The 13,015-nt window shown below is 38.6% G+C and overlaps 1 protein-coding gene across 1 annotated transcript in view; it reads right to left on the bottom strand.

The window, feature by feature from the left end:
* The window catches only part of SGIP1 (SH3-domain GRB2-like (endophilin) interacting protein 1), a gene marked incomplete at its 3' end in the record, with an annotated part of 214,489 nt that overhangs the window by 66,274 nt on the left and 135,200 nt on the right, over positions 1–13,015 (bottom strand). Inside the window, exon 9 of the mRNA XM_014541067.1 lies at positions 7,115–7,126. Within this exon, the coding sequence (XP_014396553.1) occupies positions 7,115–7,126 (12 nt within the window). The remainder of the gene's footprint in view (positions 1–7,114; positions 7,127–13,015) is intronic.

The following is a 13,015-nucleotide window of genomic DNA, read 5'->3' as shown; positions in this document are numbered from 1 at the left end:
GCCAATGAGGACCTTATTTTGCAAGTAGCCATTCTTGGCCTAGTGGTTTGGGCAGCCTCTACTAATGAGTAGGAATGTGATGGGAAAGATGAGGCACCCCTGCCAAGCACAGATGGGAAAATGAAATTGTTCAGCACCAATAGAACACTGGTAGACCAGTTGATGTCCAGAAAACACAACAAGCAGACATACTATTTCTTTCTTTCATTCCTCAGACTTTGACTATTGCTATCAATTTACCTCAACAATCTTTGATAGTGCCCCCTCTTTAAAATTTTTCTGTAGTAACAAAGATGACTCTGAGGTGAGTGAGGAAAGAGATGATGCTCAGAGTTTCACTTTCAGGATATGGGTTAAACCATGAATTTACCAGAGGCCACCTGGGACCCCATAATGGCTAAATCTCCAAATGTGGGCCAGGAGCACAAATATAAAAGTAACTAAGAAGGTTGTTCAAATGAATAAGATGGTTCTAAACTCCAGAACACATACAGAAAATAAAAACCTATAATCTTTTAAATGTGGGAGGCCTCCCTGGCTATCTAGTCCAGCTGCCCTTATGATATAAAGAAGAAAGTGAGGCTGAGACACACAGCTAGCAAATGGGTAGCATCAGAGACAGAATTTCAGTCTATAAACTCTTCGTTATCATGCTCTTTCTAGGACACCAAGTGTGACGTTGTTGGAGAACTCCTAAAAAGCAAAGAGCCCTTGTGGCTAATGTCCAGGAATGGTTACTTCTCAGATGAGTTTTTTAAATAGCCAGGAGTTTAGATATATTTACTCTAGTCAATTTCACTTGTAAGAGTTTAGACTTTATTTTTTGCCTTACTTTCCAGGTACTGCTCCATGTTGATTCCATCTCCCTTATAAATCTATCTAAGGGCACGGATGAAATTTAAATAAAATTAGAAAAAAGGACACTTATGAATATGCATTTCTGGGCTTAAATTCTTTGACTAATTCATACTATGTTTTGAGAGAAGTTCAAATACTATTTTATATAAAGATTTAGGCTTTATAATTCTTTTAAAAAATATACTTTTGATTGATTTCAGAGAGGAAGGAAGAGGGAGAATGATAGAAACATCTATGATGAGAGAGAATCATTGATCAGGTGCCTCCTGCACACCCCCCCCAGGGGATTGAGCCCACAACCCAGGATGCTAAATTGCTTGGAATTTAATCCCAGCAACTTAGTTTACTAACGGTCATTTGACATTGGAAATGTTACTTAAACTCTCTGTGTCATGGATTTTCACCTGTAAAATATGAAAAGAGTATTTCTCAATTGATAACCTAGCTGTGAAATAGCAACAAATTAATACATGAAAAATAGTTTGAAGAGCCTGACCTGTACAAAAAACATAAGCTAACACACATTTTTTTTTGTTTACATTTGGAAGATTGCTGAGAACCTCACGCCATTGGAAGTTCCGTGTGCCTGCTATCTAAAAGGCGCATGTGTAAATCTTTTTGCATTTAGTAGATGCTGTGGGCTTGATTTCTTGTTCCTTTCACCACTGAACATCCTGTGAATGGCAGTGTCTCCCACTCACTTAGCTTATTGTCAAGTCCATCATTCTGACTCTGAATCGTGGGTCCTTGCTGGGCTCTGCTAACAGCTTCCATCAGTTTAATGTCATATAGTTTAGACCAGTGATGGCGAGCCTATGACACGCGTGTCAGAGGTGACACGTGAACTCATTTTTTTGGTTGATTTTTCTTTGTTAAATGGCATTTAAATATATAAAATAAATATCAAAAATATAAGTCTTTGTTTTACTATAGTTGCAAATATCAAAAAATTTCTATCTGTGACACGGCACCAGAGTTAAGTTAGGGTTTTTCAAAATGCTGACAAACCGAGCTCAAAAGGTTCGCCATCACTGCCCTAGGGCATGCTTTATAATTATTTAACGACCAGATTAACAATCTTCTCGAAAGAAAGACATGTGGGAATTTATGATTTCAGCTTCAATTTCATGGCAAAAAAATTCATTCTTTTGTTTTGCTAATACTCATCTGAGGATATTATTTTTCCATTGACTTTTAGAGAGAGTGGAAGGGAGGGAGGGGGAGAGAGAGATGGAGAGAGAGAGAGAAACAGAGAAAGAAAGAGAGAGAGAGAGGGAGACATTGATGTGAGAGAGACACATCAATTGGTTGCCTCTCACAGGTACTCTACCAGGGCAGGGATCAAACCTGCAGCCCAGATACATGCTCTTGACTGGGAATCGAACCCAAGACCCTTCAGTGCATAGGCTGACGCTCTAACCACTTAGTCACACCAGCCAGGGTAACAATTCATTCTTAAAAGTAATATAAAATACAGCAAAGGGGGAATTAAAAATGACACAAGTTCCCCCAAGATAAAATTATGAGAAATAATGCAAAATAAAATGCAGATTTTAGACATCCAGAAGAAAAAACTTAAATCCAAGAAATTTTAGTGATATAAGATTATAGAGAACAATACTTTACTAAATAATTTCAGCATGTTAATCCACCCAAAGTAAACCATATTTTAATTTCCAGTGAGTTAAAAACCTAACTTTTAATCAATTGTTCCTGTATTTTTTTCTAGTAAAAGACACCTCATAAGACAGCATTTTGGAAACTATTTGCAAAATGCCTTCATCAAGGAACAGCTGTTCAAATTAATATAGTCACTAGTTCATTAACCAGAATCCTGTAGAAGCTGTGGAAAGGTCAGACCCAGAAAGCCTCAGGTTCATAATTAAGAGCTATCTGAAACCTTCAAAGGAAAAAAACACACGCCAGAAGTCAAATTGAAGGGCTTTATGTATGTTAACTAGAGGCCCAGTGCACAAAAATATTCGTGCACTTGGGGGGATCCCTCAGCCCAGCCTGCGCCCTCTTGCAGTCTGGGACTCCTCGGGGGATGTCCACCTGCCAGCTTAGGCCCACTCCCTGGGGGATTGGGCCTAAGCTGGCAGTCAGACATCCCTCTGGCAGCCCGGGAGCCCTCAGGGGATGTCTGCCTACCAGTTTAGGCCTGCTTCCTGGGGGATTGGGCCTAAGCTGGCAGTCAGATATTCCTCTGGCAGCCTGGGAGCCCTTGAGGGATGTCTGATGGCTTAGGCCCACTCCCCATAGGGGAGCCGCAGTCTGACATCCTTAGTGCTGCCAAGGAGGCAGGAGAGGCACCGCCACCTCTGCTGCATTCGCAGCCATCAGCCTGGCTTGTGGCTGAGCGGAGCTCCCCCTGTGTGAGTGCACTGACCACCAGGGGGCAGCTCCTGCATTGAGCCTCTGCCCCCTGGTGGTCAGTGCGCATCATAGTGACTGGTCGTTCCACTGTTAGGTTCGATTTGCATATTACCCTTTTATTATATAGGATTATCATCATTAAGGAACTATAGGCACTGCTGAAGGACATGGACAGTCAAATCATTATCAGCCAAGAGGGGAGGGTCTTTGCCTATTAAAAGTTTTATTTTACTGTTTCTTCTGTCATTTCCCATGGCCTTTAAGCCTTTAGCATTCTTTGTTCTACCAATAGATTTGCTTCAAGGGTGGAAGGAAAATCATTCAGTATCTGGGCTTATATTTTATTAGAGGCTCAGTGCACAAAATTTGTGCACGGGAAGGGGGCCCTCAGCCCGGCCTGCACCCTCTTGCAATCCGGGACTCCTCAGGGGACATCCTAAGAGGCAGTCGGACATCCCTCTTGCAATCCGGACTGCTGGCTCCTAACTGCTGGCCTGCCTGCCTGCCTGATCGCCCCTAACCCCTCTTCCTGCCTGCCTGATCACCCCTAACTGCTTGCCTGCCTGCCTTGCCCCTACTAACCACCTCTGCTTGCCTGCCTGATCACTTCTAACCATTCGTTTGCCTGCCTGATCGCCCCTAACCACCTCTGCCTGCCTGCCTCATCGCCCCTAACCACTCGCCTGCCTGCCTGATCACCCCTAACTGCCTCGGCACCGCAGCCGTGGCTTCATCTGGAAGGACGTCCGAAAGGTCGTTTCGCTGTCTGGTCTAAATAGCATAGTACACTTTTATTATTATAGATGAGCGGAACACTCTTAGTGTTGAAAACTCAAATGTGTACAGGGCAAAGAGCTGGGGTATTGTGTGTAAGGGCACGTGTGTTACACAAAGTTTTGGTTAAATGCCCACTACTCAGGTACACTCGTGCCTGCTGTTCCTGAATGTGGGCCTAGTACTGCCAGATCTTCAGAGTTGTTGAATGAAAATGCACATCTAAATTATTTTTTAAAATTCAAATGTTCTAATTTTTTAAATGCAGACTAAAATTGTTTTTAACTGCACTATATAACAGAACACTTACCCAGTGCTCAGAAGCTGCAGGTGGCCAATTGTCTCTGATTGTATGCATTTGTATCACAGAAAACAAGCTCTCAGTAAATTTCATCTGCTGTTTTTATTATTTCACCTGATTACTCAAACAGGGACTTTGCAATTGGCCTATTTATTTTTCTGAACAAATTTCTTGCATTCCTAATTAAACATTAATTGTTCAATTCCGAGATTTATCTAGATCTGTTGATGATTTTGGAGGTTTTGAAAAACATTTTATTTTCCCCTCTACTTTTATTTTGGTGTTCACTTCAGAGATAGCTAACTCTGTATTTTGAGGCTGCTTTCAAAGTGGGTAAATACTACTAAGTTATGATTTGATCTCTAGAATAAGGCTACTTGGTTGTATTTGTACATGTTACATTTGTAAAATGTATATGATTTGCAACATGTATATGATTCCCTACAAAATATACTTGAGTCTATGTCCTTGCAGTCCCAAGTGTCCTTACTCCACACAAGGTTGTTTTTTCTTTTGCACAAAATAATATAAATTATGTTAATTGGGATGGCTTAGTCTCAGCCAAAGTAGGTTAGTGTTTTAAGATACTTATAAAAAAAAGTAATCAAACATAATGTCTTGCTTATCCAAAGCACTAAATAACTAGCCTCAGGTTTCAAAGCTTATGACATTTTATGACATCCTCATTTGCTAAATTCAGTGCCATGGGGAAACAGAAAAATGCATGAAAAGCTATAAAGCACCAAACAAATATTATTTTTATATAATATAGTCATAGCAAATTCAGTGATCCAGTTAGAGAATTGCCTAGGAAAGAATTGGTATATATGATTATTATGTTATTGTTTTAATCCTAGCCAGTATTACTACTTGTTTTTAAAGCTTTAGGATGAAGACAAACTATCTGGCAAGCACCTATTTGCTACCCACCCATTGTAGGTGTTTGTCTATATTTAAATTTTTTTCTATTATATGTATTTCAATTATATCTACTACAAGCCAGATTACAATGAATACCCATCATGTCCAGTAGGACTTGGTTGAGATGATCTTCTGAAACTCCATTTGGCAAGAGAAACAAAGAGATCACTAAAACAGGATATCACTATGAGTTGACCAGATTAAGCTATCAACAAGATAAATGAAATTTTCAAAGAAAAAAATGAGGCAAGGAAGTAGGAGGAGGACTCATCCTTAAAGATACAGCTAAAAACGGAAAAGAGTACTTGTTAAAATTGCTGTAAGGACAACAGGATGAAAAACAATGAGAAAGGGAATTTTCAAAGCACTATGGGTGAACTTAGGCCACACAGACTAGTCAGTATTTGAAGTGGCCAAATTTGAATGATTCAGAGAAAGGTTCAGGTTCAAGGAGAGTAAGTGGAATTGGCCAAATATAAAGCAAAGTTACAAAAGTGCACCAATAATATAGTATGCCACATATTTGACTCAATTTCTCAGAAGTGGGTCATTTAGTTTAGTAATAATACTAGTAACAGGTGCTGGTTTTATTTTGAGAAACAAAGACACTGGGTCCATATTTTGATCTCATTTTTTATTCCTTCTGTGTCTTTTGTTCCTCTTCCCTCCTATCACATGGACGTGGTACAGAGAATGCCAGGTTTAAGTCAATGGGCAGGATGAGAAGTTATAGCAGTCATTGTAGCATCCACTTAGGTGAGTTAAATAGAATCAACCAAGCACATCTGGTGCTTGTTAACATGAAAACACAGTATTTTATATTTTCCAGTGGCAAGGTCATCTGGAAACATGTTCCCAATAAGCCAGGCAGCCAAGAAGAGAAAACTGGTTTCTTTGGGGGTCTTTTTTGAGTAAAATAATTTTCAGAATAAGTTTTGTTTTAATGTTCTAAAATAAAAAAAAAGATGTAGATACATCATATATCAAATTTGTGCTGCCACTAAAATTCACCCACTGGTACTAAAAAGTAACATGCATGAGGTGATTTACACTTTATAAAGATTCTCGTTTTTTTTGTCTCTGACAACTCCAGAAGGAGATATTTTTCCTTTTTTCTTTTTATGGGTTTACTTTATATATTTATTTTTCTATTGGGTAGCTTTTTCTGAAATGCCTATTCTAGTCATTTGCCCATTTTTCTTTTTTTTTTTTTTTACATTTTTAAATTGAATTTATTGGGTGACGTTTAATAAAACCATACAGGTTTCAAGTACACAACACTATAACACATCATGTGCATACTGCATCGAGTACTCACCACCCAAAGTCAAGTCTCTTTCAGCCACCATTTATCCCCCCTTTGCCCTCTTCCATTTCTCTCAGCCCCTTTCCCACTGGTAATCATCATACGGAGATATTTTTCAGATTAACTGAAAAAGAAAGTAACTTCCCCTTTCTAGGCAGCTTCACAAACATTCATTCAGGATGGATACTATCATGTTGTATATTTAAAAAAATTAACTTAAAAATATTTGCCTAGTCATAGTATGTACATGTAACTTGACTAATTCAAGTGGAAGCTGCAATAAACAAAACTCGATACCTAAAATATTTGGTCATATGCCTGTGATTGAGGCAGATGTGAATCTTTATAAAATTACCCTGTGGCCCTTTATGGCTGGTAAAATCACTTAGCAACCAACTTCCTCCCCCCTCCCTCTTGGGACATAATTAAACCTTGCCCTGGTTCACAAAGATTTATTTTTAAAATTTAAAATCTTGTTTAGGTGTTAAACACAATCCATCATTCAATATACAGATGGTGAAAATGAACAGAAAAAAAAAGGTTTGGCCAAAATGTGAAAAGGAATTGTTATGTCTTACCGGACTTTTCCTCTAAAAGCGTAAGCATGGGAAGGAAAAAAAGGAGAACATAAAAGAGGTGAAATGCATTTTCAAGAAGCAGCAGCTTAAGGCTCAGAATAACCATGCTTAAAGCAGCTCTCCAAGGTATTGCTCTAATAAATGCTTCCTATGAGTGTCTGATACGGTCATTCCTAGGCTGCTGGCTTAAATTGCAGGGCAGCAGCAGAGACCACCCCAAAATATGCCATTTTGGCATATTGATTATTTTGAGCTGTAGGCACTTGAAAACAACAAATGCCTAAAGAAAATCCTCTAAAAGAAACTCAATTGTCATTAATCCTCCTCCTTCTGGGAATTTCATCAACCAGGGAGTGTTGAATCATCACAAGAAAGGAGACCAGAAGGCAACACCATACCCAGACAAACTGTCACAAACCATCATGCCTCCCATCTATTCTTCTAAGGGTCCATTCATCTTTCCTAAAAATTATTTACTCTTCCCTAAGAGGGCTATATCCCCTCCCCTTTCCCTATAAAAATGATATTTAATTCTAAATGTCATTTCTTTGAGTTGCTCATTTTTCCTGGGTGTCTTTCACACATACATGAAGTCTGAATATTAATAAATTTCTGTGTGGGTTTTCTCTTGTTAATTTTTCTTTTTGTTAGAGGTCCAGCTGAACACCTAACTAAGATGGGTAGAGGTAAAGTGTTGTCTCCCCTATAAGTTCAAGCTATAGAGGGCATAGATATGGACTTCATTGAGGACATTCTAAGCTCTCTTTTGAATGGTTTATTTTTACCAAATAAATTTGTACCTTGAAAATAGAAAAGTATGCTTTGTAATACTAAAGGAGTTGAAAAATGTCATTATTGCTTTGAAGCCAGGCATGATTATGAGCACGAGATTTTCCAGAAAGTCCAGTCTTGTCAGGGAACCCAGTGCCTGTCATTTCCCAAGATACCCTACCTATAACCATTATTTTTTCATTCCATCTTTCAGTTTTCCCCACTCCCCATGGGCAATTACAAATTAGTTTCCTGGCAAGTGGTCTCTGGCTCCTTGGAATGCTCTTTTATTTCCTCATCAGCTGTCCAAAGTGAGGCCTTCATTTCTTGAAGTACTCCATGAACTTTGTATATGTGGTTCCTAGACTATGGACCTTATGTCCAGTTTCATCTTCTAAATCCATCCTTTTACACTATCCTCAGAATTACTTCCAAAATTAGTGAGGTGAACATATTACTCCAGTCTTCATAAACCTCCCTATTATTCAGAAAATAGAATGTAAGCTCTCTTCTGTCATTTAATGCCTTCACGATGGGCTCCAGCTCACCTTCACGCCCTGGTCTTCTACTGTGCTCTGTATGAAACGACACTTAGCTGCAGACTCTGCTGAATCTCTTCACGGTGCAGTAGACACACACTCTGCCCTGCCTCTGCTCAGGCTGCTGCTTCAGCTTTCCATGCATTCTCTGTCTCCCTTAGTTACAAGCTTACTCATCTTTCAAGGCAGTAACACTTCTTCCCTAAGGCCTTCCAGAAGTCTCCAGGTCAGAATAAATTGTTTCCATCTCTTATTAGAGAACACATTCCTTTTGTTCAAAATAATAAGCCCATATTGAATGCCTTTTTATTTGCCTGGCATTTAATTGCCTCAAGGAAAACAAAGGTACATGTTGCAAGTATATATTTTGCAGTTAATATTTTGTTCTGAATTATTTAGGTATTTCCATTCAATAATTAGTTCACAGTAATTGTTACGAATGGACTCTCTCTAGCCCCAAGCATTGTGCTAGACACGTATCCAAATTAGCTTAGTCCACCATTCTTTAAATGCCTTGAGAAAGTTCTACTATGCCTCAATTTCATAATTTGTAAAGCAATGATGACCGCTACTTTGTTGAATTGTGAGGATTAAAAGAGAGGGTGATATTGACAACTAACATTTAAGGAGGCCTTATATTATTGTTTTACTATTATAGGTGATTGGTGTCATTACTATCACTAACTTACCAATGAGGAAAAGGAGGCAATGATAGGTTCCTAAATCACATGGTTACAATGGAGTGGAGCCTGGGACTCAATCCCAGGTTGTCTAACTCCAGAGAGCCTGGCCAAGGGTGGGCTCCTGGCACAACTCAAGTTCCCTAAACAGATTAAACTCACTTTCAGGGCCTTTTCAGCATTGGGATCTAGAAACAACAGAGCTAAAAACTCACAGATCAGAGAGCTTGGAAAATAATCTTGGATCTTTCCAATGGAAAGAGTTAGGTCATGCCTGTCTATCATAGCAGGTCTCAAAGAATGAGCTTTTCAGAGAGTGAGTTTGTGTTTCTAGGCCTGCTTTCAGATCTTCAAATTAAACTCTGATTTTAAGGTAAATTTCTCAGCCTTTTTCTAGAATTAAATGTATTTTCTTTAATTAGAATCAGAGCAATAAGCATGAATACACAAGTGATATAGCACTTCTCTTTCCTCCTCACACCTTTCCATTCTAGGCTACATGATGATTAAACCATCTTTATTTAAAACGTTGTTTTGCTTTAATTGTTAACAGCTACCAATCTTAGCTTAAGGGTTTCATCAGAATGTTAAACAAACGAACAAACAAACAAACAAAAAGACATGGCAAGATAATTTTCCTTTTCAAAATGAGCTAATTGCATCAGAATTGATTTTTAATTATGGAAAAGATAATAAAAGCACTGGAAAAAGATGTATATTCTCACATGCACTAGTACTTAGAAATAGAGTAAGTGAATTTTTGGATTGGACAAACATATACCTAAAATATAACCATTCAATCTTCTCTAAGTGCAGAGATTTCCCCATCCCATGGCCTGAGAAAATATAATTCTCTAATTTGCAAACCTTGTTGAAAGGCAGCTCATCCTTATGATCAACAGCTTTCCAAGGAGCCCATAGACCCCTGCTCTCTGCAGTTGGAGAATCTCTCTCTGGCGGCAATTACCCCAAATCCTTTTCTAATGCAACTAGTCATTCCAGTTAGGTTTTGTTGAAGGCTACATTTCTGTATGAGGGGCTAGAAATCGGCAACATTTAAAACTGAATTCTGTTTATTCATTTATTAAACCATTAACAAGATATTTATTGAATATCTAATAAAGACCAGAAACTATTCTAGGCATGTTAGTGAACAAAAAAATAGGAACAATAGATAAAAACAACAACAACAACCCTCCAATGAGCTTATTTTGGGAGTAGGAAAAGGAGACAGATAATAAATACAATAAATATGCAAAGTATTTAGTATTTGAGATAATGAATGCAATTTGTTTTTAAATATATTTTTATTGATTTTTTTACAGAGAGGAAGGGAGAGGGATAGAGAGTTAGAAACATCGATGAGAGAGAAACATTGATCAGCTGCCTCCTGCACACCCCCTACTGGGGATGTGCCCGCAACCAAGGTGCATGCCCTTGACTGGAATCGAACCTGGGACCCTTCAGTCCACAGGCCGACGCTCTATCCACTGAGCCAAACCGGTTAGGGTTATGAATGCAATTTTTAAAAGCAGAGCAAGTAAAGAGGTTTGGGTATGCCATGACAGAGAGTTTTGTGATTTTAAATACAGTGATCAGAGTAGGCCTAATTGAGAAAATGATTAGAGCAAACATCTGAAGCTGAGAGGGAAGCCACAGTGCAGCTACCTGGGAGAAGAGGGCACAGACAGGGAGCCCGGGAAGAGTAGAAGGAGAAGGAAGAGTGGCAGGTATTAGTCTTGGGGTAGGGGTCTCCACACCATCAGGGTCTTGGAGGCCACTGTAAAGACTTTGTCTCCACTCTGTTCCAATGCAGCTAATGGCTGTTATTTATCAGTTCTCAATTGTGGATGCTGTGTACTGAGAAGAGGCATCGATGAAACAGATAAAACAGTTATCAGACAATGCTTGGATATGACCTATGCTGTCATTTGTCATTACTCTTTGGCAGCATATTTTGAATCCCTATGTACCATGTCAACAAAATAAAAATAAGACAGGCTTCAAATAAGTTAGGAGGTGGAAAGGAAATTTCAATTTGGCAAAACAGAATGAGACCAGCTCATCTTGCCTTCCCTGTCTGTTGGCCACTTTAGGACAAGAGGCTCAGACTGGCATGCTCGGTTCTGTACCACTGCTGCGCTGGTAGCTGATTCAAAACAATAGTTCCTGAGGTCCATGCAATGAGTGGCTGGCCCTTAGGCAGATATAAGAGACAAAAAGAAATCTTACTTCATTCTGTTTAAAAATAAAATTTCCCCCAGTCACTGAAGAAACATTTTTCTGACATAATTAATGTGAGTGATTCACATGCTAAAATTTTTTTCTAAAACAATTAAAAAGTACATTCATTGCTGTAGATAATTTTTGGCACTGAAAAATTCTTCTTCAAAGAACAAAAAGATAGATATTTTTATACTGTTATAGTTATTTTTATACTACAATTCATACAATACTACAATTCATTATAGAAACTACTTAATATAAAAATAAATATAATAGTATAAGAAAGAGAATAAAGTACTTGTCCTTCATCCTCAGGGTCAAGTGACTGAAATCTGAAACTTTAGATGAAAAAAACAGATTTCTCACTGGGAAGAGAATTATGATAGAAAGCTAGCACCCACAGAAAAGAACACATTAATAAATTTAAAAAAATACCCTGTAAAGTGTAAGAGAAGAAATGGAGCCATTGTTCACATTTTTTATCCATCCAAAAATGGAGAAAAACTTGACTGAATTAAAGGAGAAAAGATCAAAGAAATGCAGAGCCATACCTTTGCTCTCTCTATAAAATAATCCGAGGGATATAAGTTGCATTATATCACAGTGAAACACCAAGTTCCATATAATTTCTCACAGCGAAGAACATCCATTCATCCAACCAACCAACAGGTATTTCCTAAGGACCTACTACATGCCACTCAATGCTGTAGGCTCTTGAGCAAAGGCCCCATTAAGGAAGAAGTAAGAACCCACACTTCTAGGTGCAGGATTAGTTATCATAAACTCTCATTTCCTTAACTGCTCACAAATGATGCTTCTGTTACAAACTTATTTTCCTGATTGGTTGCTTCTCTACAGAGCCTATTCTACCCTGATTATGGCCATTAGCTAATAAAAGTTTTAAATTCTAAACTCTGCACCAGTAGGACTAAGCCAAAAAGAAGACCGTAAAGACATAAAAAAGAAAAATTAGTCTTTCTGATTGTAATTAAAAGCATATAATTCTTGAATTTGCTATGTCTGGTTGAGGATAGTCTAACATGTTATGTTTCAATATTGTGGGTGTATTGTCTCATTCGACTGGATTTTAAATTGGTAACAGAAATTAAGAGTTTACAGTCTCTAATCCTGGTAATCATGTTTCTGGAAACCCCCAACCAGGACAGGTTGTCTGAGACAGTAGAACATGATTAAAGAATTTGGACTTATGCAAGGAAATTTTTTTACATATCACAAAGGGAAACAAAATACCATGTACTCAGAGGATACAGCCAATATCAATAAGAGAAATAATGGCAAAGTCAATCCAGATAAAAATCATATTCCACCATTTTCAAGGAGATCAAAACACAACAACTCAGTGATTTCTTCTTATCAGAGAAGGGTGGGCATAGAGGGTTTGGGGAAAAAATGAAAGCAACAGAGAATCAGAATGCATGCCATCTTCAGGCTCCCCTTGCACTGTACAGCGCTTCTACAGGAGCAACTGCCAGTGTGTAGGAGGCTGGAGCTCTCCTCCTCCACTGATGACTTCTTGTTTTCACTGAACTCAATGGGGTGCTCAACCTTCTGCCAGAGTGAGGAGAGGAAAGGGGGCGGTGTTACCAAGCAGCAGCAAATTCATGGGTTTTACTCTCCGGCAGGCTAATTTGGGGGTGGGAGGGTGGGTGGGGCACCTGGAATAG

This window comes from Myotis brandtii, unplaced genomic scaffold (assembly GCF_000412655.1).
Source record: "Myotis brandtii unplaced genomic scaffold, ASM41265v1 scaffold26, whole genome shotgun sequence".
NCBI lineage: Eukaryota > Metazoa > Chordata > Mammalia > Chiroptera > Vespertilionidae > Myotis > Myotis brandtii.
The sequence above is the reverse complement of the archived record's forward strand: the minus strand, read 5'-3'. Positions and strand labels throughout refer to the sequence as shown.